We start from the raw sequence: 25,300 nt of genomic DNA, 5'->3' as shown, positions 1-25,300 counted from the left end.
AATCACGTGAGGTAAGAACAGCAAGGCCAAGGAGATCAGTAAGTTCCTCTGGGTCAGAAAGTCATTGCGGCTCCCACTCCAAGGTCGCTGTCCTTGGTTGTCCTGTTGTTCTACAGAATGTCCCTAGAGAAGCCATGTGCACAATCAAGCCATGACTGACAGCTCTCCGCGCCCCCACTTGCGGCCTCCAAGACAGGGTCATTTCTGTGCCACCATGAACTAGATATTGCCCTCGAATTTCTAGAAGCTTCCCTAACAAGATGCTTCAGCTTTCACGAATTCTGCATCCGAGGTTGGTGTATTGTTGGTAAAAAGCAGACTTGTCCTTACTGCAAAGAGAAGGTTGACTTGAAGAGGATGATCAGTAATCCGTATCCTTTTCAAAGGTGCTACAAAATGCTATCTTAAAGTTCTCTAGGGATGTGTTCTCCATTCTAAACTGTCATTGTTTTTATATAGGTAGAGCAAAAAACTTTATTGTCTCTACCAATCTCTCTCTCTCTCTCCCCCTCCCCCTCCCCCTCCCCCCCCCCTCTCTCTCTTATGGTACTAGGGACCTGGGGGCATTTGACCTCTGAGCTACACTCCCAGTTCTAATTTTTATTCTTTATTTTGAAACAAGGTCTCACTAAGTTGTGGAAGGCCTCACTAAGTATCTGAAGCTGGCTGAGAACCAAGATCCTCCTGTCTCAGCCTCCCAAGTACTGGGATTACAACTGTGTACCACCACACCTGACTCTATCAACCTATTTCAAAAACCTTAATTACAGTCTCTTTTCTTGTCTGTGCCTATATTAAATTCTGGTTAGGAAGCCCCAAACACTCCACTCTTTATGTTTCATAGTTTCCACATCAAGGGATTTAGTGGAATTTTAATGGGAGGAAGCAAAAGATAGGTAAAATATATGGAAGAGTAATCAAGATAGGTGGATCAATGGTTGGATTGCGAGGTGGGTGGCTGAGTGGATCAATAGATAAATTGGAACTGAATTTTTTAAAGGTTTTGGTGTTTGTTTTTAGTTTTGGTACTGGAAAATGTTGGGCCTTCTATCTTCAAGCTATATGCCCAGCCCAACTTACTTACTTACTTACTTTGCTTGCTTCTTTCTTTCCTTATTTCTTCTTTCTGTCTTCCTTTCCCTATATTTATTTTATTTATTTATTTATTTATTTATTTATTTATTTATTTATTTTGGTGGTACTGGGATTCCTGGAAACCCTTCTACTTCTGGGCTACACTCCCAGACCTATTTTTTATACTTTTTAAATTTGGAAACAGGGTCTCTGAAGCCAGCACAGCTGGCTTCGAACCTGCGCCATCCTCCTGTCTCCGCCTCCCAAACGCGGGGATTACAAGCGTGCGCCACCACGCCCGGCTATTTATTATTTCTGAAACAGACTCTAAGTTGCTGGGGCTGGACTTGAACCCGCGATTCTCCTTGTCTCAGCCTCCCAAGTACTAGAATAACAAGCTTATGCCACCATGTCCAGCTGGAATTGAAAATTTTAAAGCCCCAAATGTGAACTAGAGTATCGAGAAGTTATTTTAGGGTGTACCAAATTTCATTATTTCCAGAAATGAGTAGGTTTCTCTCTACCCTGGATTTTTGTTTTTAAATTCTGTAGTATGTCTCATCTCTTCTTAGGCTAAATCCTAGTCATGATAATATTGGAAGGAAACAAAGACCATCAGACTAGGTCACCTTATCACAGCAACTAGGATTTTTATCAACACCAGGGATAGCCAACTGAATAAACCCCAGTATCATTAAATCATTAAATCCTATGTTTTTAGTTCTGTGAACATTTCAATGAATTTGACACAGGTGTACTAAAAATAGTTTGGAAATCACACAATCTAGAGCTTATATATACTAATTAGTATTACATTAATTAGATTCTTATTACTATATAATTATATGTCATATAATTATATTCTATATTAAATAATATACTGAAGTTTGTATACGTGTTCCACATCTGGGACAACGGGCCAAATGGGTTAAGATAACAAGAAGGCAACAACTCTCATCCAGGGCTAACCTGAAGGACTTAGTTCTCCACTTCATCATCCCCAAAACACACATCGTCTCGCTTGGGGGAGGTCGAGGATTAGAACCCATGGAGGGTTAGAACCCATGGGTGATTGGCGTCAGCCTGAACGTACTGCCTCTTCTCACAAGACACAGCCTTTCTGCGCGTGCTAACATCACTTAAACTTTCCTCCTCTCTTCTCACCAACCCTAAAGTAGGGCTCAGTGGTGGCCCAACATCCATGCCCCATCTCCAAGTGCTGAAAACCAAGGAGAGACATCTGAGCAGGGCATCGAAGCAGGAGGCAGCGTCCAAGGGTCTTGGGGTCTCGGGGGCCTGCTGTGGAGACAGACAACTGGGCAGCCGCCTGCTCCTGCGCAGGTGCAGGCCTGTGTCCAGAAGTCAGGGCCACGCAAGCCCAACTCCAGGCGAAAGGCGAAACACGGTCCAGGACAGCTGCCAGTCACTAACTTACAGAACGACAAGACTTAAATCTTCACTACAAAGCTGGTGATAATGTGTTCATAAATGACAGTTTAAGTAACAGAAGGTAGCTCATTTCTACATTCAAGTGCTTTGCCTCTTTATCTGCAGACAATAAGTCACTGTCTCGTGTACTCTTTTGGATTGAGACTCAATAGAAGGGAAAGCTACATGTGAAAGAGCTGCCCTTTAGTTGTGAAATTGCTATCACAGATATTATGTCAATTAAGTTCCCTCAGCACCGTTTATCAGAGACACCAGAATAAGGCAGATCGGATCTCATGAACCGGCGTTATTCTTTTAATATACACTAAGTTCCCTCTGATGTGGCAACAGGAAAGCTCAAAGCTAAGTTTTTGCTTACTGACAGTAACTTCTGTTATTGTTGGTTTCCCTATATAGCAATTTCCATCTTCCTCTTTTGTTTGAGATATATCCTTGCCTTTTAGCCTTGTTTCATGGTTCAGGATTTTATTAAACAATTTCCATTTATTTTCAAAAACTAAATGTGGAATAAATAAAAATGATGTCCAGAATGCTATAGAAATCATATGAAGCACTTAAAAAAAAATTTAAGAGCTAGTGTCTCACTGGGCTGTCTGGTGCTCACCTGTAATCCCAGCTCTTGGGAGACTAAGACAGGAGGTCATGAGTTTAGCCTTGGCAATTTAGTGAGAACTTCAGTAACCTAGCGAGACCCTGTTTCAAAATAAAAATGGGCGCCGGGCGTGGTGGCACACGCTTGTAATCCCCGCGCTTGGGAGGTGGAGACAGGGGGATCGCGCAGGTTGGAAGCCAGCTGCGCTGGTGTAAGAGACCCTGTTTCAAAAATATAAAAAAAAATATATAGGTCTGGGAGTGTGGCCCAGAGGTAGAAGGGCTTCCAGGAACCCCAGTACCACCACCAAAAAAAAATTGTTTTAATTAAAAAAATAAAAATGGGCTGAGGTGTAGCTCAGAGGTAGAATACCCCAGGGTTCGATTCCTAGTACAGGGCAGGGGGAAGGTCAGGGGAGAAGAGAAGAGAGGAAACCTGACTTACAAAGTGATCCTCCTGGTCTCAGCTTGAGACTGGCATGTTAAGGGCTTTTAACTGAGCACATGGAATTAAAAAGAAAGGATCTAATCAGTCGTGGCATTGCCCATTACATCTCCAGGTGGTATTTGTGAACAGTTCTGTTACTTGACTGCATATTGAACAACCTCCTTAACTACAGTCTAGGTGGGAGCGCACACATTTCTTGTATGGACAGATCTTGGATTGGCTTCGTTACTTGGTGGCCTGGCAACCCGTGGTAATAGGAATAGTTCAAGGCATTAACTATTCACTAGGGCTCGAATAGTGCTGCAGACTTAGCCCAGAAGCAATGCATTGCATGACTGGAAGACATTCAAATCCATCAGCTTAATACTGATATTGCCTTCAATATTAGAGATGATTCCAAGAATTCAGAAAACTAAATAAAATTTGGTGTCACATTTAAAGCAATTTATCTCTGTGGGAAGTATTTTTTAAAGCTCAACAATGAAATAAACAAATAAAGTGTTCTTTTACATCTTTTCTGTTACAATTTTTTTGTGTTTGTGGTACTGAGAATTAATTGGACCCAGAGGCTTTCTACCACCAAGCTACACCCCCAGCCCTGTTTTATTTTTTATTTTGAAACAGGATCTGGCTAACTTGCTGAGGTTGACCTAGATCCTCCTGTATCAGTCTCCCAAGTACTGAGATTACAGGTGTACACCACCCTGCCTAGCCCATTAGAATTGTTTTCTGACCCACACTTGCAAAACGCTTCTTACACTCCACCAATGGACAGTATACCTCCACCCTTAGTTTTGCTGATAATGATCTCATCTGTAAAGTATTTTCAAAGTTTGCAAAGTATCTCCCCTATCCAATATTTGGGTATAATTTATGCCTTCCCATCAGCTCAGCATCTCAAAATAGGTAGAATTTTTTTAGTAATCTATGGTCTAAGGAGTTTGTCTTTTGTTCTATGCTCTTGTTGCCACGTGGCAGCTCTGAGCCATGAAGCTCTCTGTAGAGAGAGGATGACTCCTTCAGCTCTAGTACCAGATGCCGCACTTACTCAGTGGGCCACAGCTATGCCGGGATTTCTGGGGCTGCCAAATACACTGAACCCACCCAAGAGCTGTGCTAAAGGAGAACCACTCTCTTATTTTGTCTCCTCACCCACTTGAACGCATGAAGACACTGTGTTAGCTTTTTGTTGCCGTCACCAAAATAATTGAAACAAGCCACTTGGAGGAGAAAAGATTTGCTCACAGTTTCAGAGTTTTCAGGCCACAGTGGGCTGGCTCCATTGCTTTGGGCTCCTTGTCAGGCAAAACATCAAGGCGGAAGGATGTGGCAGAGGGAGGCTGCTCCGCTTATGATAAAGAGGGAGGGAGGGAGGGAGAGGACAGAGACAAGACAGTTCCCAGAGGTGCACCCTGTGACCTGCTTCTTTTAACATGCCCTAGCTGCCTACAGTTTCTACCTCTTCCCAGCAGTCCATTCAGATTATTAATCCATCAAATGTACTAATCCACTGATAAGATTAGAGTCTTCATGATCCGATCACTTTCCCAAGTCACACACCTCTGGAGGTTGCTGCACAGAGGACCACGTCATCAGCATGTGGCATTTTGGAGGACATTCCAGATCCAAACTGTAACAGATGTGCACCATCATTCCACTTTGGAGCTCTGCTGTTAGCTTCTTCATAACACTTACCCATACCCGAAGTCATCATATCACACCGTCATTACTTGCTTTCCATGCCATGAAGGCAAGGCATTGCACCTGTTTTGTTCCTCAGCCCTTAGAGCAGCACCTGACACATAGCAAGCACTTGGAAATATCTGCTGAAAGAATAAGTTAATATGGCAGGAGGAAACAAAACTAGCTGAGTAAGGAAAACGAGTTGGAAAGAATTAACCCAAATGATATGTCGCACTCTCAAAATTAATTTGTTGTAAAATTACTGGTTATTGGATGAACAGCCAATACTGTATACAGAACACTATGCATCTACTCTGTAATTCTTGGGCCTATTACATGTGTGTGAAGTAGAAAGAAAAATAACAATTGTATTTTTCTTGTCCAAATATTGGCAGTGTGCCTAATGTTATTCAAAGTTTTATCATAATAATAACTCCTACTAAGATTTCTATCTGTTGGTAATTTCCTTCTTCAAACTACCCAGTGTTTTTTTATTACAATTGATTCACCATCCAGGTTTCTAGAAGACTTAATTCTAGTGTGTAGATTTAATTATACTTGTCAAATATGTCAGTAATTCAATATTTATTAGGTACTAACTCAAGGGTTAATAAACAAGTTTCTTGAGACAACAGTCCATTAACAAATAAAAGAACTCACATTTGGATGAAGCACTAACTAAAAATTAGTTTTTCTTTCATTAATATAAAGGAACCCTTACACAGATCTCTGATCTAGTTGCTACTTACTTTTATGGATAGCCTTTGGATAGCTTCTGGAACCCTAAAACTCTGGGCAGGTAAGATGGTATTTACCTGCATGGATTTAAATTGGCCCTCAATAGTTCGGAAATGTCAGATAGTCACAGTGTTGGCTTTCCATTACTGTAACAAATACCTGAAGTGGCCAACTTAAAAAGAAGAAAGGTTTATTCTGGTTCACAGTTTGGGAGATTTTAGGTCCTGGTTTGTGGCCTTGTAATTGTGAGCCTGTGGCAACATAGAACATCATGTCAGAGAGTTCACAGTAGGGAAAGTTGCCAAGAAGTGAAAGAAAGAGGATAGGCTGGGGTCCTGAGATCCTCTTCAAGGACACACCCCAATGACCAAACTTCCTCCCCTCCAGGCTCCATCTCCTCAAGGTTCCACTACCTCTCAATAACGCCATGACCAATAACACCTCCAATAATGCTGAATACCAAGTCATTAATCCCAGAGCCTTCAGGGGACATTTAAAATCTACATTACAGTAATCATTAAACAATCTCAGAAAAAGTGAAGCTGCCATTTTCTTTATAATTTTTAAATATTTACAATATAATATCAACTTTGCAAAGTAGTGTGCACCTCTACATTGAAAAAATATTGAAGTGCCACATACTATGAAGTTATCCTGAGATGACAGAATGAGAGCCAGTATGTGGGGTGTGTGTGTGTGTGTATGTCTTTTACTGGGGATTGAATTTAGGAATGTCCTACTGAGCTACACCCCCAGCCCTATGCTTCATTTTTATTTTTAAACAGGGTCCCACTAAGTTGCTGAGTGGCTTGCTAAGTTGCTAAAGCTGGCCTCAAATCCGCAATCTTCCTGTCTCAGCCTCCTATGAACTGGGATTACAGGCATGCATTACCGTGCCTTATTTTTTCTTATATATCATTAGCACTTTTCTAAAATTTCTACATGAACATGTCTGACATTAAGTACAGTGATAAAAAATAAAGATTATTTTTACAGTAATATTAAGCATATCAATAAACTATGAAGCTATTTGTATTGTTTAAGTTTTTGAAGTTGTACAGATTGAGCCAATGCTGAGTCTACTGGACATATAGATTAAGTCCAATGTTAAACCTACCTCATTCTCATGACAACATGGGAAGTGGGGAACTAAAGCAGAAAGATCATCGCTGCCTTGGTTTCTGTGGCATCTCGTCAAGGTTCCTTGTTCTGAATTTCCCTTAGGCTGCTTATGTTTCCTCCACAACACACTCCTGGTTGTTGTCCTCCTGCACAGGACAGAAGCACTATGCAAGTCTCCCAAACCCCATTAAACATTTCTGAATTTTATTTCTTTAGGGTATTTTTCTGTGATCATCAGGATTCCTTATATCCTCGCTAGTAACCATAACAAAAAAAAAAATCAACTCACAAGCCATATTACAGGAGGAAATGAATCACTTCCTCTAAAAGAATAGCAACAAACACCTATTTCAGGCATCCCTGCCACTCTGCACATGCACCCATGGTTCCCACTCTCATCGGCCTGGACCCCTGGCCCTCCTCACCCTCCAGAGGGCATGTGTGACCAAGGAGCCTGTGCTAGGTGAATTACCGACGTTGCTGCATGTCATAATCCACTACCCTAGCAGGTAGAGGTCACCGTCCCCATTTTAAGGAAAGGAAAACAATTTGGGTCCGGCCAAGCGACTTGCCCAGGATGATGCATATACTAATCCGGATCTTTCTGATTCTGGAACCCAGTTAACCACATACACCTAGTTCTGCTTGAGAATTGAGTAAGAGTCAAAAGAGGTTCGCTCCCTTTCACACGTGGTTCCCAGCAGTGAAGAAAGTTGCACCAAGTGAAGAGCTCTTAGCAAAGAATTTTCATCAAAATTTAATGCATTAGCCAGGCGTGGTGGCGCACACTTGTAATCCCAGTACTTGGGAGGCTAAGACAGGAGGATCGCATGTTCGCAGCCAGCCTCAGTTACCTAGCGAGGCCCTTTGCAACTTAGTGAGACCCTGTTTCAAAATAAAAGATTAAAAAATAGGGCTAGCCGGGCATGGTGGTGCACGCTTGTAATCCCCACACTTGGGAGGCAGAGACAGGAGGATCGCGCTGGTTCGAAGCCAGCCGCACGTGCTGGCTTAGGAGACCCTGTTTCCAAATAAAAAATGTAAAAATAGGTCTGGGAGTGTAGCCCGGAGATAGAAGGGCTTCCAGGAACCCCAGTACCACCACCAAAAAAAAAAAAAAAAAAAAAAATAGGGCTAATGGTGTAGCTCAAAGTAGAATGCCCCTGGGTTCAATCTCCAGTACTGCCAAAAATAAAAAAAAAAATTAACGCATTAAGTCTTCACTATAAAATTAACATATGGTAGTAGTATCTGTCTTCAAATCATTCTGTATCAAATTATTCCTGAGTCATGACGAGGAACTTCTAGTTATATAGTTCTCTAGGGATGTATATATTTCCCATGTGCTGCTCTTTTATTTTTTATGGTGGTGGTACTGGGGTTTGAACCCAGGGGCATTCTACCTCACAGCCTCACCCCCAGCCCTATTTTTTTTTGCATTTTATTTATTTATTTATTTTTAAACAACTTTTTATTGAACATAAATGGTATACATTTAAACTATATTTGGTGCCCTCTCCCCCCACCCCCACTTTCCCTTCCCCCCTCCCCCCAATGGTTGTCCAGGTTAACCATGTCATATACATAATTTTACACATATTCAGATGCAGACCCTCATTAATCAAAATCAGCCTTCCCCCTCTCCTATCTTTCCATTCAAACTTTGCTGATATTTCCCCTCCATTATCTGGAGTCCCAATGGTATCCTCTGTGTTTCCTAGTTTGGGCATATTAGAGGAAACATATGTACCTTCTCCTTCTGTGCTTGGCTGATCTCACTTAACATAATGTTCTCCAGGGCTTTCCATCTTCTTGCAAATGATATGATTTTGTTCTTCTTTATGGCTGAATAGAATTCCATTGTGTGTACAAATGGTGCTGGGAGAACTAGCTAACCATTTTTAAAAAAGATGAATCTAAACCCCTATATCTCACCATGCACAGGAATCAACTCAAGATGGATCAAAGACTTAGAAATTAGACCTGAGACTGTGAAGTTAGTAGAGGAGAGCATAGGTTCAACACTACAACATATTGGCACAGGCAGTAACTTTCTCAACAAAACTTTCAAAGCTCAGGAAATTAAAGCAAGAATTAACAAGTGGGATAGCATCAAACTAAAAAGTTTCTTCTCATCAAAGGAAACTATCAATAACCTAAAGAGGAAGCCTATAGAATGGGAAAAGATCTTTACCAACCACCATTCTGATAGGGGACTAATATCCAGAATATACAAAGAGCTCAAAAGACTCTACACTAGCAAAGCAAACAACCCAATCAAGAAATGGGCAAATGAACTGAATAGACACTTCACAAAAGGAGAGATACAAAGCGCCAATAGACACATGAAAAGATGCTCTACATCACTGATCATCAGGGAGATGCAAATCAAAACTACACTGAGATTCCATCAAACCCCAGTCAGAGTGGCAAGCATAAAGAAATCAAACAACAACAAATGCTGGTGAGGATGTGGAGAAAGAGGAACTCTTTTACACTGTTGGTGGGAATGCAAACTAGTTCAGCCACTATGGAGATCTGTGTGGAGATTCCTAAGAAAGGTGGGAATAGATCCACCATATGATCCAGCTATACCACTCCTGGGTATCTTTCCAAAGGGGTTGAATTCAGAGAAATACAGCAACATATGCATACCTAGGTTCATAGCAGCACAATTCGTAATAGCCAAAATATGGAACCAACCCACGCCTCCATCAACAGATGAATGGATAGCAAAACTTTGGGAAATACCCAGCCCTATTTTTTATTCTTTATTACGAAACAGGGTCTCACTAAGTTGCAGAGGGCCTCACTAAGTAGCTGAGGCTGGCTGTGAACCTTTGATTCTCCTGTCTCAGCCTCCCAAGTACTGGGATTACACGTCACATGTGCTTTAAAAATATTTTTTTTCAGGTAGGGCGTGGTGGCACATGCTTGAAATCCCAGCATTTGGGAGGCTGAGACAGAAGGATTGCAATTTGCAGCCAGCCTCAGCTACCTAGTGATTAAAAAAAATAAAGAATAAATAAATAATAAATAATAGGGCTGGGGGTGTAACTCAGAGGTAGAACGCACCTGGGTTCCATCTCCAGTACTGAAAAAAAAAATTTTTTTTAGAGGAAAACAAAAAAGGAAAGCTTTCTTCCAAATTAGAAACAAGACTTTTTTTTTTCTTGTGGTGCCACTGGGAATTGAACTGGGAGCATTTTTAAAAAAAAATGCTCAGCCCTTAAAATTGTTTTAATACTGAAATAGGGTTTCCCTAAATTGCTGAGGTCAGCTTCAAATCTGGAATCCTTCTGTTTCAGCCTCCCAAATACTAGCATTACAGGTGTGCACTACCACACCCAGCTTAGAAACAAGACTTTGGAAGAGGAAAAAAGTAATGTGATGTATGCAAGGGGACAAAGAGCCGGGAGTCACTAGACTCTAATCGTAAGTTGACAGGTGGTTGAAATTCAAGTCACTAGACTCTAATTATAAATTGACAAGTAGAGTTTGATCAGCATCTAAATTATTTTTCTTATCTGAATAGTTTGGTTTTCATTGCAAGACATAATTTACTGCATCTTGCGTTACATAAATTCTTTCAAATAATTATAGCTGGAGAGATCTAGTAAATACCCAAAAAGTAAATACTCAGTTCACAAGGAATATATACTCACTCGGTGTTTAGTATACTAAAAAGCTTATTGGGGACACATGGCCCTTTTGCTAGGAAGAGCAACACGTTTGGCTGAGTGCCCTCAAATATTCTACCTGGCTGCTCCTGCTGCACAGAGCCAGCAGGTGAGTGGAGGGGAGGATGCTCTTCCAGCCCGTGACCAACTTGACACTACCCTTTGAAATCGTCAGTCCACCTGTGTTATTATCTGGTGGAAGTGTCCCCAAGCCCTCATGTGTTAGGCCATGTAGCAGTGTTCAGAGGTGAAAAGACTGGACTGTGGGAGTGATAACCTCATCAGTGGATCAATCCATTTGACACGGTAATAGTTTGGATGTGCTGCTGGGCGTTTAGGCAGGTGGGGTGGGGTTTGGGGAGTAGGAGCAGACCCTTGAGGCCACTGTTTCCTTCCTCTTTCTGTTTTCTGACTGCCAGGAGCTGAGCCACCTTCCTCCACCACACCCTTCTCCCATGATGTTTCTACCGTGGAACCAGCCCACAATGAACCGAATCGCTGAAACTGAATGAAATAGATCTTTCCTCCTCTGAGTTGTTGTCAGGCATTCTGGTCAAAGTGATGAAAAGCAAACTCAGTGGTTATCTTACAGAATAAAGAAAAAGCAAGAACTTTTTTTTCTAATCTGGTAACAGTTTTTATAAAACAGCACTCTAGATAAAATTTGCAACTTTTAATCAGGCAGGGTGGTACATGCCTGTAATCCCAGTACTTGGAGGCTGACACAGGAGGATCGCAGATCTGAGGCCAGCCTCAGCCACTTAGCAAGATTATGTTTCAAAATAAAAGATAAAGTAGGTCTGGGGTATAGTCCAGAGGGAGCATTCCCCTGGGTTTAATCCCCAGTAACCCCCATCCCCCAAAATTGCAGGTTTTTTTTTATTAATTTATTTTTTAAATTGGTGCATTGTAGTCATATATCAATCACATTGGAGTACAAGACTTGAGAGGATATACAAGCACACATCATCCAATTAGCCCTCCTCCAGCCCCCATCCCATTCCCTCCCCCTCCCTCCATCCCACGCTTCTTTGGTGATTTACTTTGATACATTTGTTTATGTACCTCCTGCGTTTTAAAGAGGCTCCGTCCTCCAGTATTACATACCCTCTGATTGGTCACATTAGTTGCTTCACTATAGGGCCCTTTCTATAGCTCAACCTCTTCCTGTTGCCCTTTTCCTCCTAGTTATTGCTGATTAAGAGAAGCGTCTGATTTATATTTTCTGCGATATTTCTCTGTGCATGCTGCGTTGCAAGTACCGATCCCACTCTTGATGGTCCCAGTAGTGGCCTGGCTACTCTGTGGACTGATCCAGACCTCGCTGGCTCAAGCAGCGGCCTTGCCACATGGGAGGCCCCAGTTCTGGTCTCGCTGGCCCCTGCACAGGTCTAACCCCTAAGCTGGCTTTGGTCCCGGCCTTGGAGGCTTCAGGAGTGAACTTGCCTCACGCCAGGCTCCGATACTGGCCATTGGCCCCTGCACCGGCCTAACCCCTTGGCAGGATTCCAATCCCGGCCTCGGAGGCCCCAGCACCGGCCTAGCCTCACGGCAGGCTCCGATGCCGGCCTTGCTGGCCCCAGCACCGGCCTAACCCCTCGACAGGCTCTTATCCTGGCCTCGGAGGCCCCAGTACCGGCCTTGCCTCATGGCAGGCTCCAGTGCCGGCCTCGCTGGCCCCAGCACCGGCCTAACCCCTCCGCCGGCTCCGATACTGGCCTTGGAGGTCCCAGCACCGGCCATGCCTCACGGCAGGCTGCGATGCCGGCCTCACTGGCTCCAGCACCGGCCTAACCCCTCAGCAGGCAGTTTTAGTAAGCAAGTCCTCCGATGACAGTTTATTCTTGTGGTTTTTATATAATCACATCTGAATGGATTTAGTTACAACCATCAGTCTAAAGACCACAACGAGGCCAAGACTGGCCTCTACTAGAGGGTCCTAGGATTTTATTGCGGTTCTCAAGTTTGCCCAAAACGCTTGCTGCCGCGCTGGGTCCTCGGGCCACTCCAGGTAGGTCTTGGTGTTCATGATCTTGCGCAGCCGGCAGAAGCGCTGGGGGACGGCCTTCTTCTCGATGGGCTCCAGCAGAATCAGAATGGCCGAGTCGTCGTTCTCGTCGAAGAGTCGGAAGTGGGAGAAGTCCAGCTCGTACTTGCACCACTCGCTCCGCACGAAGTTCTCGGACAGCACGAAGACGGTCTTGCGGCTCCTCTCGATGGAGTCGATGATGTTGTCGATGATCCACTTGCCGGGGACGAAGTCGCGCTTGTGCAGGCACAGCCTGAAGGGCGGGTGGAGGTCCTCCAGCTCCTGCACCAGCAGGTTCTCCACCCAGGCGGAGTCCTGCTCGCTGTAGGAGACGAAGGCGTCGTAGCAGACGTCCCCGCGCGGGGCCTTCCTGGGCTTCCTTTTGGCCCGCAGCCAGGCCCACGTCATCTGCAGGTACCACAGCCCGTGGAAGCGGCGGCACAGGCCCACGGTGAGCAGGGCCAGCAGGGAGAGCGCGCAGCACACGCCGGACACCAGGGCCGCGCGGTGGCACTCGGCGGCCGAGAGCCGCGCGTCCTGCACCCGCTGGCCCCGCGTGTGCGCGGGCGAGTCGCACAGGTAGGCCTGCGGCCAGTCCACCAGGACCGCGGCCAGCGCCGGCTGCCCCTGCGCGAAGGACAGGAGCTCGCAGGAGCAGATGAAGTTGTTGCCACCCGCTTCCAGAGTCTCCAGATGGCCATAGGACTGAAGCTGCTCCTTAGAGAACGTGCTGATGGCATTCCGGCTGATTTTCAGGACCGACAACGTGGGTAGGAAGGAGGCGTCTGGGAGGACCATCAGCTTATTTCCAGAAATATGCAGTTCCCTGAGTTGAGGTAACTTCAGAGTAAACGCATTGAGATTGTTGTTGCTGACATCTAAAATTTCCAGTGTCTGGGGAATGCAGCTGGTTACACTCTTTATCCGTGAGCTGGATAAGTTCAAATATTTCATCTTCTCTGGCCACCGACAAGCGTCGGGCATGGAGTGAAAACCATTCTTACTGATGTCAAGGTCTGTCAGGTTTTTCAGAGTCAGCAAAACTTCTCCAGTTCTTTCCAATGACGTCAGATGATTCTGCCTTAAAATTAAGGTTCGTAGGGCGGGCCAGCCATCTTCACAGGCTGAGTTTTTCAGGTACTCCTCAACCATCAAATTTTCACTGAGGTCCAAGTATTCTAATGATTTCAAATGTTGCGAAAATGAGCAAGGAACCAGAAAAACCTTACTGTTTTCTACCGTGATTCTTTTAACTTTTTCCATCAGTGAATACACAGTGCTCAAGTCATAAAATAAGTAGAACTTTGGAATACGCAACCTCCGTATTGCTAGTGTTTCCAGCTTACCTGGGATTTTAATTTTGTATAGCTGAGATGCCTGGAAATTGCCAACCCCATTAAGCGTACAGCCATCAAACTCTACCTCTAACAATTCAGAGGCATAACTCATCAGCCTCACAACCTCGTTAAAACTTTCATCGGTGATGTCTATGCTTCTAAATGTAAACTTTTGAATCGATGGAGTCATTTCCCCGATGGATAGCTCTGAAAAGTGGAATGTGTTCAAATTAGTATCTCTGAGTTCCAAATATTCCACAGAACTTAAAACATCAACGAAAATCTCCAGCAGTAAAATAGGCTGCCTCATATGAAGGATCAGATGGCTGATGTTCTGAACTGACTTCAAACTGTGGGACTCGTAACTCTGGAGATTTGATGCATCAATCTCAAGTTCCTCAAGAAAGGTGAGTCCAGCAAAATCTATTCTCTGAACCCCATTGAAGGTTAAAGGATTTCCTACCCTCAGGACTTGCAAATTTGTGAGGTGAGAAAAGAGAGGTGTTTCCCCAAGAGTTCTGTAAGGATTTCCCAATAAGTTTAAGGATTTCAAGGAGGAAAGAGGCCTGAACCAGGAGGATGATAAATTAGATATGTGGTTATTGGATAAGTCCAAATGCTCGAGACAGCTCAGGGAGGAAAAGGCATCTTCCTCTATCATGCTAATTCCATTGGACCTCAGCATCAGCGTCTCGAGGTTCACACACTCCTGCAGGTCACCGTGGCCAACGAAGGTGATCTTATTGCTGGACAGGTCCAGGCTCTTCACAGCTGCTGTGAGCCCTGCAGGGATGGAGGTGAGAGATTTGGAGTGGCCATCGCAGACACCAGAGGGGTCACAAGACAGAGAAGCTTGACTGAGGGACCCTTCCTTGGAAAGGCTGATCACAGCCCCCAAGGCCCACACTGTCCACAAAGCACGTGGCATTGTCCCGTGGTCCAACCTACAAGTAGAGGGGATTCAAATGAGTGGCATCGTACTTCTGATTATTGAGCTATGTTATATTAAGCATAACATACATACACACAAAATCAAAGAGAGAAAAAATATAACATATGAGTGAGGATAAAATAATGAATTCCCACTGAGTGTGGTGACGCACGCTTGTAATCCCCGCGCTTGGGAGGCTGAGACAGGAGGATCGCGCAGGTTCAAAACCAGCCTCAGCTACTTAGTGAGGCTCTCAGCAACTTAGTGAGACCCTGTTTCCAAATAAAGATTAAAATAGGTCTGGGAGTATAGCCTGGAGGTAGAAAAGCCCCTGGGTTCCACCCCCAGTAACACTAAAAAAAAAAAAAATGAAATCCTCTAGAAAATGGCAAATCAAAACTACACTAAGATTCCATCCTACTCCAGTTAAAATGGCAATCATCAAGAATGTAAACAATAATAAATGTTGACAGGGATGTGAGGAAGTAGGGACTCTTATACACTATTGGTGGGATTGTAAATAAGTTTGACAATTCCTTGAAATACTAGGAATAGAATCACCATATGATCCAGCTATGCAACTTCTCAGTATCTTTTAAAATACTAGAGGGATACATGTATATCCATGGTTATAGCAGCACAATTCAAAAGAGCCAAATTATGAAACCAAGATCGGTCTTCATCAATAAATGAATGGATAAAGAAACTGTGATATGTGTACACAATGGAATTCTACTCGGCCATTCAAAAGAAGAAAATTTATTCCATTTGCAAGAAAATAAAAGAGAATATTCTGCTAAGTGATATCCATCAGTCTTCGAGAATCAAGGGTTTCATGTTTAATATAATATGTAGAAGCTAGAGAAAAAAAATAAGAAACATAAGGAACTTAAGGCAGAAGCCAGGCATTGTGGCACATGCTTACGATTCCAGTATTAGGGAGGCTGAGACAGGAGGATCAAAGGTTTGTGACCAAACTCAGCAACTCAGCAAGGCTCTCCACAGTTTAGAGAGATCGTGTTTCAAAGTAAAAAATAAAATAGGGCTGGGAGGGTTGTATGGCTCAGAAGTAGAATGCCCCTGGGTTCAATACGGATAGACAGACACACACACACACACACACACACACACACACACACACACACACACACACTAAAGCAGAGAAATACCTATATAGTAGTTGAAGGTGGCTTGGGGAAGTAAAGAAGGGAAGGGGCAACTGAAGGAGGAAACAGTTGAAATGATACCATGGCAATATGTGAAGGTATTATCACCAGTCTCACCAACTCACGTGGGGAGGGTGGAGGGAAGAGCACGGTGAGACCCCAAGAGAAACACACCAGAGCTGTGTGCATTTATGTTTATATCACTCGGAATCTCACTAGGATTGTGTAACTGCAATGCACTAATGAAATAACTTTTAAACAGTCAAACCTGCCAGGCAAGGTGGCACATGCTTGTAATCCCAGCACTTGGGAGTCTGAGACAGGGGGATCGCACAGCTTCGAAGCCAGCCTCAGCTACTGAGGGAAGCTCTCAGCAACTTAGTGAGACCCTGTTTTCAAATAAAGTATAAAAAAAAGGTCTGGGAGTATAGCCTGGAGGTAGAAAAGCCCCTGGGTTCCACCCAGTACAACAAAAATAAATAAATAAATAAATAAATAAATAAATAAATAAATAAATAACAGTCAAACCTAAGCCAGGTGTGGTGGCGCATGCTTAGAATCCCAGCATTCAAGAGGCTGAGATCAAAGAATCATGGTTTATGGGCAGCCTCAGCTACTACTTAGTGAGGCCCCTTGCAACTCAGTGAGACCTTGTTTCAAAATAAAGAATAAAAAATAGGGCAGGGGGTGTAGCTCGGAGGCCTAATGCCCCTGGGTTCCATTCCCAGATCCGCAAAAAGAAAGAAAAAAAAAGTCAAACCTAAAAAAAGAAAATTCCCTGATACATCCAGCAGAGGCAGCAGACATTGACCCCTGTGGAGAGACTTAAAGGCTGGCCATCTTGGAGTACGGAGCAGGACTTAATAAACACAGGTAAACTCATCTCAAAGAATGAGTAAAAGAGCCAGACATGGTGGCAGACACCTCTAATCCCGGTGCTTGGGAAGCTGAGACAGGAGGATCGTAGGTTCAAGGACAGCCTCAGCAGTTTAACATGACTCTCAGGAATCTAGAGAGACCCTGTTTCAAAACAAAAGTTAAAAAAGGGCTGATGTGCTGAGGTGTAGCTTGGAGGTAGAATGCCCCTGGGTTCAATCTCCAGTCACACACACACACACACACACACACACACACACACACACACGTAAATGAATGCATGGAGGATGAAAAAATAAATATTTCCCTGCCTCAATATCCCATTGACTCACAAAGACATCACAGAACCAACTCAGAGCTCTCATTGGACAACTATTCACTGAAGCTCCAGGAATACTGTGCCTTTGATGAAAGAAGGAGGAGGAGGAGGAAAAAGAGAAAAAAGGCCCACGCTCACCAAGCCTACCTTGCACCTGATGCTACCTGGCAGGAGGGTTATAGGAGCCCAGGCGGAGCAAGGTGCTTTGTGGGTTGACTGACACTCTGACCATCAGAACCGTTTCTTCCTGTAGAGAAATTAAGAAGGCAGTGTTCAAGTCTGAAAGAGCCATTCAGATGAATGTGAAGGAAATACAGCTATTTGCCCACAACCGCTAGTTTACTTTCATCCAGGAATCCCAGCGTTTTTTCCCTACTTCTGGGCCCTCCATCCTTTTCTAGCTATATTCAGCATCTGCATTCCTTGCATCTATGGGCCTCTGTCTGTATTTGCTCAATGAACAAACTCTACCAAAAAAGCTTTTTTTGTTGTTGGTTTTTGGTGCCAGGGATTGGTGTTTTACCTCCAAATATACCCACAAGCCCTATTTTAATTTTTATTTTGAAACAGGGTCTCACTAGGCTTCTGAGACTCTAAGTTGCTGAGGCTGATCTCAAACCTATGATCCTTCTGTCTCAGCCTCCCAAGTACTGGTATTACAGGTATGTACCACCACACCCAGTTCACAAAAAAAAAAATTTTTTAAGTATTTAACCCTAAGAACAAAATGTTTTATGGATAAGACTAATTTTCCACATTCATAGACTCTAGGAGATTATAGAAACCTATTTTTATCATTTATAGCCATTGAGAATAAAAACATGAAGAATTAAAACAGCCAGGCTTAGTGTAGGTCTGTAATCCCAGCACCGAGGAGACTGAGACAAGAGGATCACAGATTCAAGGCCAGCCTGGACAAGTTACCAAGGTTCTGTTTCAAAATTAAAAGAAAAAAAAAAATTAAAGGGCCAGGAGTATAGCTCAGAAAAGACATCTCTGGGTTCAATGTCCTGTACCAAAAAAGAAAATAAAAGAAAAAGGAAGAAAAATATAAAAGCCTGTTTGGTTTAGGAACTTGACTGCTGTTGGAGCCAGGATTTTCATGCCCACACCAGTACCACTGCTCGGCATCTCCTGGATTTTCATTTTCTCCCCAGCTTTACTGAGGTATAATTGGTGTACCAAAAATGCACATAGTTAATGTACACAGCTTGGTGAGTTACCATGTGATAAACATATCCATCATTTCCAAAAGATTCTTCGCTTCTTAATGGAATCCTAGTCCATTCTTGCTGCTATAACAAAAGCCGGAGACCAGATAATTTATGAAGAATTAGTGTTATTCCTGTAGTTCTGGAGCCTGGGGAGTTCAAGGTGAAGGTGCTGGCGTTGGGGTCTGGGAGAGCTGCTCTCTGCTTCCAAAATGACACCTTGTTGCTGTGCCCTCACGTGGCTTTAGGCAGAAGACAAGGAGCCCACCTTCCTCTCCAGCTTTTTTTTTTTTTTTTTTTGTGGCACTGGGGTTCCTGGAAGCCCTTCTACCTCCGGGCTACACTCCCAGACCTATTTTTACATTTTTATTTGGGAACAGGGTCTCCTAAGCCAGCGCTCGCAGCTGGCTTCGAACCTGTGTGATCCTCCTGTCTCTGCCTCCCAAGCACGGGGAAGACAAGCGTGCGCCACCACGCCCGGCTTCTCCACCAATATCATTTACCAGGGCAGAGACCTCATAAGATCATAACCTCCCAAAGACCAGGCTTCTTGCCGGGCACAGTGGCATACTCCTGTAATCCCAGGTCTTGGGAGGCTGAGACAGAAGCATCGTGGATTCAAGGCCAGCCTCAGCAATTTGGCGAGACCCTGTTTCAAAATATAGAAAATAAAATAAAAAGAACTGTGGGTGTAGCGTAGAGGTAGAAAGCCTCTGTGTTCTATCCCTGATGCCACAAAAATAAATAAAAAGAAGAGTACCAAGTACTGTGTGACTATATGCCATTGTCAACATGAAAAAAAAGTAGAAATGCTCCTGGAAAAATAGAAATATCAAAAAACAATGAACCGGGCGTGGTGGCGCACGCTTGTAATCCCCGCGCTTGGGAGGTTGAGACAGGAGGATCATGCAGGTTTGAAACCAGCCTCAGCTGGCTTAAGAGACCCTGTTTCCAAATGAAATATAAAATAGGTCTGGGAGTGTAGCCCGGAAGTAGAAGGCCCCTGAGTTCTGTCCCCAGTACCACCAAAAAAAAAAAAAAGAAAAAGAAAGAAAGAAAGAAAAAAAGAAAAAGAAAAAGACCAATGAACTTCTCTGAACTTCATCTTTTCAAAAGGAGCACTTTCAGAAGACAGGAACTTACAGTTCAGTGGCCTGCAGGTGGCTCTGGGTTCTTGGCCCCCACCTTTTTCTAACAGTGTAAATATCCCAAATAAATGTTTTTGCAAATGGGATAAATAAATAAATAGGCCAGGCTTAATATTGTTGCATTCGAGATTAAGTTTCAACATGAATTTTAGAGGAGGCACCATTATTCACAATATACCACCACTGATAAATGGATGTTCTTAAACATTATATTTTCTTTTAATAGTGATTTTTATGGCTTAGTTAAAAATTTTTCCCATTATTATCATGAAGATATTCTCCTTATGTTTGTTTTTTTTTTTTTAATCACTGTTGCTTTGCCTTTCAGGTTTAGGTCTACAATTTACCTGAGATTAATATTTGAGGTTAACAGACAAGATTTGATTTTGTTTCAACTTATCCAGCACCATTTTTTAAAAATGTGGAAACAACAATATGGCTCTGGTCAACAGTCAAATGTCCAGATAGGGGTAGATGTTGTGGTACTGAGGGTGGAACCCAGGGGCTTTTCTACCTCCGGGCTATCCTCCCAGACCTATTTTTTATACTTTATTTATTTTTATACTTTATTTGGAAACTTTATCTGTAACTTAGTTTGTGTTGTGGTACTGAGGGTGGAACCCAGGGGCTTTTCTACCTCCGAGCTATCCTCCCAGACCTATTTTTTATACTTTATTTGGAAACAGGGTCTCCTAAGTTGCTGAGAGCCTCACTAAGCAGCTGAGGCTGGCTTCGAACCTGTGAGATCCTCCTGTCTCAGACTCCCAAGTGCTGAGATTACAAGCTTGGAGTAGGTTTTGTATCAGCGCTGTCCATTTAGACCAAATGTCCACATACCTATCCTCATGCCAGTAGCACACTGTGTTAAGCATAGTATAAAACGCATCTCAAAATCCAAGAAGAGCAAGTGTTGCATTGTTACTCTTCTTCCTTTGTATCTTGGTTATTCTTGGCCCTTTGGATATTGTTATAAAAGGCAGAATCAACTTGTCAGTTTCAAAAACAAAACCTGTTGAGATTTTAATTGGCAATGTACTGGAAGTATCCATTTTGAAAGGATTAACATGATTATAGTTTTGGATCTTCCAATCCATAAGCATGATATACCTCTCCATTTACCTACGTTTTCTTTAATTTATTACAATAATATTTTACGATTTTTGCATAATGGTCTTGAGCATATTTTGTGAGACTTGCTCTTAGGTATTTGGTATAGTTGAAATTAGTATTATGTATTTATATATGAAAATACATATATGTAGACATTAAATAAAAATTTATATATTGGCCATGCTTTGTTAACTCTGTTAAACTAACTTAGTAATTCCAGTAATTTTTAGGTACTTCTTTGTGTGTGCATGGTACTGGGGATTAAACCCACAGGCATTCTACCTCTGAGATACACCTCCAGCTCTTTTTATTTTTTGTTTTGAAACAGGGTCTTCCTGGGTGGCTGAGAGCCTTGCTAAGTTTCTGCAGCTAGTCTCAAACTTGCTATCCTCCTATCTCAGCCTCTCAAGTACTGGGATTACACGTGTGTGCCACCACACCCAGCTTGTAGATATTCCTTTTATTTTCTATGGACCCAATCACATCATCAAATTACAATAATTTTTTCTCTTTTTCCAATCCTATTATCATGTGCCACACATAGAATGGTGGTCCCCAAAGATTATATCATCGAACAAAGCTGTATCTTAGTTTGTGTAACTATGACCTGTCATGTTTGCACAAAGATGAAATCACCTAACAACGCATATTTCAGAATGTACTGATGCATAATTGTACCTTTATTTCATTTTTTATCACTAAATGTTGAATTTTATCCAATTCTTTTTTCTTCCAATATCTATTGAGAAAACAAGATAAATTTCCTCCTCTGTTCTGTTTAGTAGTGATTACCCTGATGACTTTTAAAGGGTTAAGACAATATTGAATGTGTGTGTGTGTGTGTGTGTGTGTGTGTGTGTGTGTGTGTTTTACTGGGGATGGAACCAGGGGCATTCTACCTCAGAGATATACCCCCAATCCTATTTTTTTAGTCTTTTTTGGGGGAGGTCCTCACTGAGCTGCTAAGGGCCTCACTAAGTAGCTGAGGCTGTCCTCGAACCACAATCCTCATGTCTCTGCCTCCCAAATGCTGGGATTACAAGCGTACGCCACCACGCCTGGCTCAATATTGATTTTTTAAATAAACGAAGTTAATCTAGATGTATTACCCTTTTTATACATTGCTGGATTTTATTTACTAATATTCTGTCTAGAATTCTTGCATCTATGTTCAGAAATGAATTTGCCCCATCAATTTCTTCTCTGATAATATTTTCATCGGCTAGAATTCACTGTGGATTTTTCTGTGAGTCTGGTTCTATTTTATGTCACGCTAAATGTGCTTATAAATTCAGAATTTTTATCTCTTCTCAGTGAAAGTTTTATCCTAATGAACTATTCCTCTTTATCCCTAGAGACAATTTTTTGGCTTAACATCTATTTTGTATGAAATTATTATGGCCAAATAGCTTTCTTTTGAGAATAGGTGGCATGTTTTTATTTAAAATCTTTTAGTATCCTTATGAAATGTCAGTGGTAGACAGTATAGAATCATTGGGTTGTAGTTTTAGTTCTGAAACCCCTTGTCACAATACTTGCCTGATAATTATAAAATCTGGTCCTTTTTACTTAATAACATTACAGCTATGCTGGGGTTAACTGTGTTATGTATTTTCTAAGTTGCTGAGGTTGACTATCCTCCCACCTCACCTGTTCCATATTTTCTTGTATCTCAACAAGTTGAGATGCTTGCACCTGGAACAATTTCTCCATGTGTGTCTCTGTCTCTCTCTCTCAGTGGGGCAGGGTTACTGGGGTTTGAACTCAGGGACTTTCTTCCTCAGAGTTACACCCCCAGCATTATTATTATTATTATTATTATTATTATTATTATTATTATTATTATATTATTATCATCCTCATCATCATCATCATTAATTTGAAAAAGGGTCTCACTAAGTTGCTGAGACCGGCTTTGAACTTTCTATCTTCCTGTCTTAGCCTCCCAAATATCACCCAGCAAACCTCTCTCTCTCTCTCTCTCTCTCTCTCTCTCTCTCTCTCTCTCTCTCTCTCTCTCTCTCCCCCTCTCTCCCCCTCTCTCCCCCTCTCTCCCTCCTCCCCCCCCTCTCTCTCTCCCAGGAAAACCACTTTCCTGGCTTGCCTCTAAATTCTAAACCCAGTCAGGTCTCATTTATAGGTCTGAAGGAGAAGAAGTTTTAAGAGGCACTTCTGAGCATCATTTGAAGAACAAATGCTGAAAAGCTCCACGGTGTATCTAGAAGTGAGCCCTAACTCAGATCCTCCATGAAGGAAGGAACGCAGGACCCGACCCGGGGTTTGAAACGGAGAGTCCTGTGTCAACTCGGGGAACGAACTCTCCCCATTCCGAACCTCGGCGGCTGAACCTCCTTCGGAGGCCCGTCCTGCGCGCACCTGCACCGGCACCGCGGGCGCACCTGGAGACCGCAGCGCTGGCGGGGAGAGCAAGCCACCACCCCGGACCCCAGGCGACCCCGGGCCCCAAGGTGATCCCAGACCCCAAGGCGACCCCGGACCCCAAGGTGATCCCAGACCCCAAGGCGACCCCGGACCCCAAGGTGATCCCAGACCCCAAGGCGACCCTGGACCCCAAGGTGATCCCAGACCCTAAGGCGATCCCAGACCCCAAGGGGACCCCGGACCCCAAGGCGACTCCAGACCCCAAGGCGATCCCGGGCCAGCGGGTGGGTGGGCAGCGGGCGCCCCTACCTGGCGAGGACGCTGGGCGCGGGGCTGCGTGGCCGGCCCTGCAGCCGGGCTTTATGGGGCGGAGGCGCGGTCCCGCCCAGCCCCGCGCCCTGGCGGGAGACGCCAGACCTGGGGAGGGAGGGCTGGGGGCGGGGAAAGGGGAACCTAGAAGTTGGCGGCCCCCGTGGGGTTTCCCGAAGCCAAGGGCAGAGCTGGTCACCACGGAGAAGTTTAAGTGCCCAACCAGTATTTTCCTGAAGGATTGGGCAGCCAGAACCTAAGTTCACCCCGAGACACACCTTTTACCCTCCACTGCCAACTCCTGCCCGCCCCGGGAACCCCGATTCCAGCTCTAGAAGCGCCCCTCCCTTTGCCGGGCTCCGTTCACCTGCCGAGGGGTCTCCAGCGTCGGCTTCCAGGTGGAAGGCAGCCCAGACCCACACGGCCACATCGCCCCTGGGAAGAGACAGCCGGCCCCAGGTGCCCCAGACCTGGGGCTGTTCGGAAATCAGGAAACACCCTCAGTGGGTGCGAGTGTGAAATTGAAAGTGCTGCTCTGCCTTCCGGGCAGTCTGGCTTCCTGTGAGGTTCACACACTGGGAATCTTTGCTCCACCTGGGCACCTCGCCGGCTGCCTGCCATTACTTCTCCTCCTGCGGTTTCTCAGACACTAAAGGAAACGTCTTTCCAATGATTTTCCCTGAACCCGGAGACCTCTGTTTCTTCTCTATATATGTTATCTAGTTGAACTGCCTAGATTGACTTGAATATTATTGCTTTGTAATCCTAAGGCCAAATAGAATGTTCTGACAAAATCAGGTAGACGTCGGTTATTCTCCTAAAAACTATTAGCAGTGTCCTCCCCACGCATGTCAGCAAAGCTGAGAGCACTTGGCACAGGTTTTTTTATTTGTTCAGTTCTTCACATTTTCAAAGCATTTTCACATCTATTTTTAATCCAAATATTACAGCAACTCATGAAGTAAATAGTTCAGATATAATTACCCCTTCAGTTGAAGTGATTAAAGCATCTGTCCAGTTACATGGCTCAAAGGTAACAGGCAAGTGAGGCGTGGTGGCGCAGGCTTGTAATCCCAGCGCTTGGGAGGCTGAGACAGGAGGGTTCGAAACCAGGCTCAGCTACTTAGGCTCTCAGCAACTTAGTGAAACCCTGTTTCCAATAAAGTATTTTAAAAAAAGGTCCGGGAGTATAGCGAAGAGGTAGAAAAGCCCTGGGTTCCACCTCAGTACCAAAAGAAAGAAAAAAAAAAAAGGTAACAGGCAACAAATCCCAGGTCAGACTTCAAATCTCCTCCTACCTCTGTAGTCAGACTTTTCAGTTTGATATAAGACCTACAATTCCCTACTCAAAAAATACCTTTATTTATTTATTTATTTATTTATTTATTTATTTATTTTGGTGGTACTGGGGTTCCTGGAAGCCCTTCTACTTCTGGGCCACACTCCCAGACCCATTTTTGTATTTTTATTTGGAAAACAGGGTCTCTTAAGCCAGCACGGCTGGCTTCGAACCTGCGCGATCCTCCTGTCTCTGCCTCCCAAGCACAGGGATTACAAGTGTGCGTCACTACACCTGGCTCAAAAAATACCTTTTAAAAGAAAGGTTAAGCCCAGCATGGTGGGGCACACATGTAATCCCAGTGTATGGGAAGCTGAGATGGAGGATTACAGATTCAAGACCAGCCTCAGCAACCTAG

General features: G+C 43.8%; 2 protein-coding genes across 2 annotated transcripts in view; one reads left to right on the top strand and one right to left on the bottom strand.

Moving 5' to 3' along the window:
* RNF175 (ring finger protein 175) overlaps positions 1 to 3,860 on the top strand; it is a gene marked incomplete at both ends in the record, with an annotated part of 49,487 nt that extends 45,627 nt beyond the window's left edge. The window contains 2 exons of the mRNA XM_080697995.1: positions 270 to 371; positions 3,740 to 3,860. Coding sequence (XP_080554121.1) covers positions 270 to 371; positions 3,740 to 3,860 — 223 coding nt within the window. The remainder of the gene's footprint in view (positions 1 to 269; positions 372 to 3,739) is intronic.
* Positions 3,861 to 12,724: 8,864 nt separating this feature from the next.
* On the bottom strand, positions 12,725 to 15,079 carry TLR2 (toll like receptor 2; the record flags this gene model as incomplete). The annotated part of the gene is made up of 1 exon (XM_080697094.1): positions 12,725 to 15,079. One exon carries the CDS (start codon positions 15,077 to 15,079, stop codon positions 12,725 to 12,727), a length of 2,355 nt encoding a protein of 784 aa, XP_080553220.1.
* Positions 15,080 to 25,300: the final 10,221 nt, after the last annotated feature.

This window comes from Muscardinus avellanarius, assembly GCF_963383645.1.
Source record: "Muscardinus avellanarius genome assembly, chromosome: 6".
Classification (NCBI taxonomy): Eukaryota; Metazoa; Chordata; class Mammalia; order Rodentia; family Gliridae; genus Muscardinus; species Muscardinus avellanarius.
The sequence above is the reverse complement of the archived record's forward strand: the minus strand, read 5'-3'. Positions and strand labels throughout refer to the sequence as shown.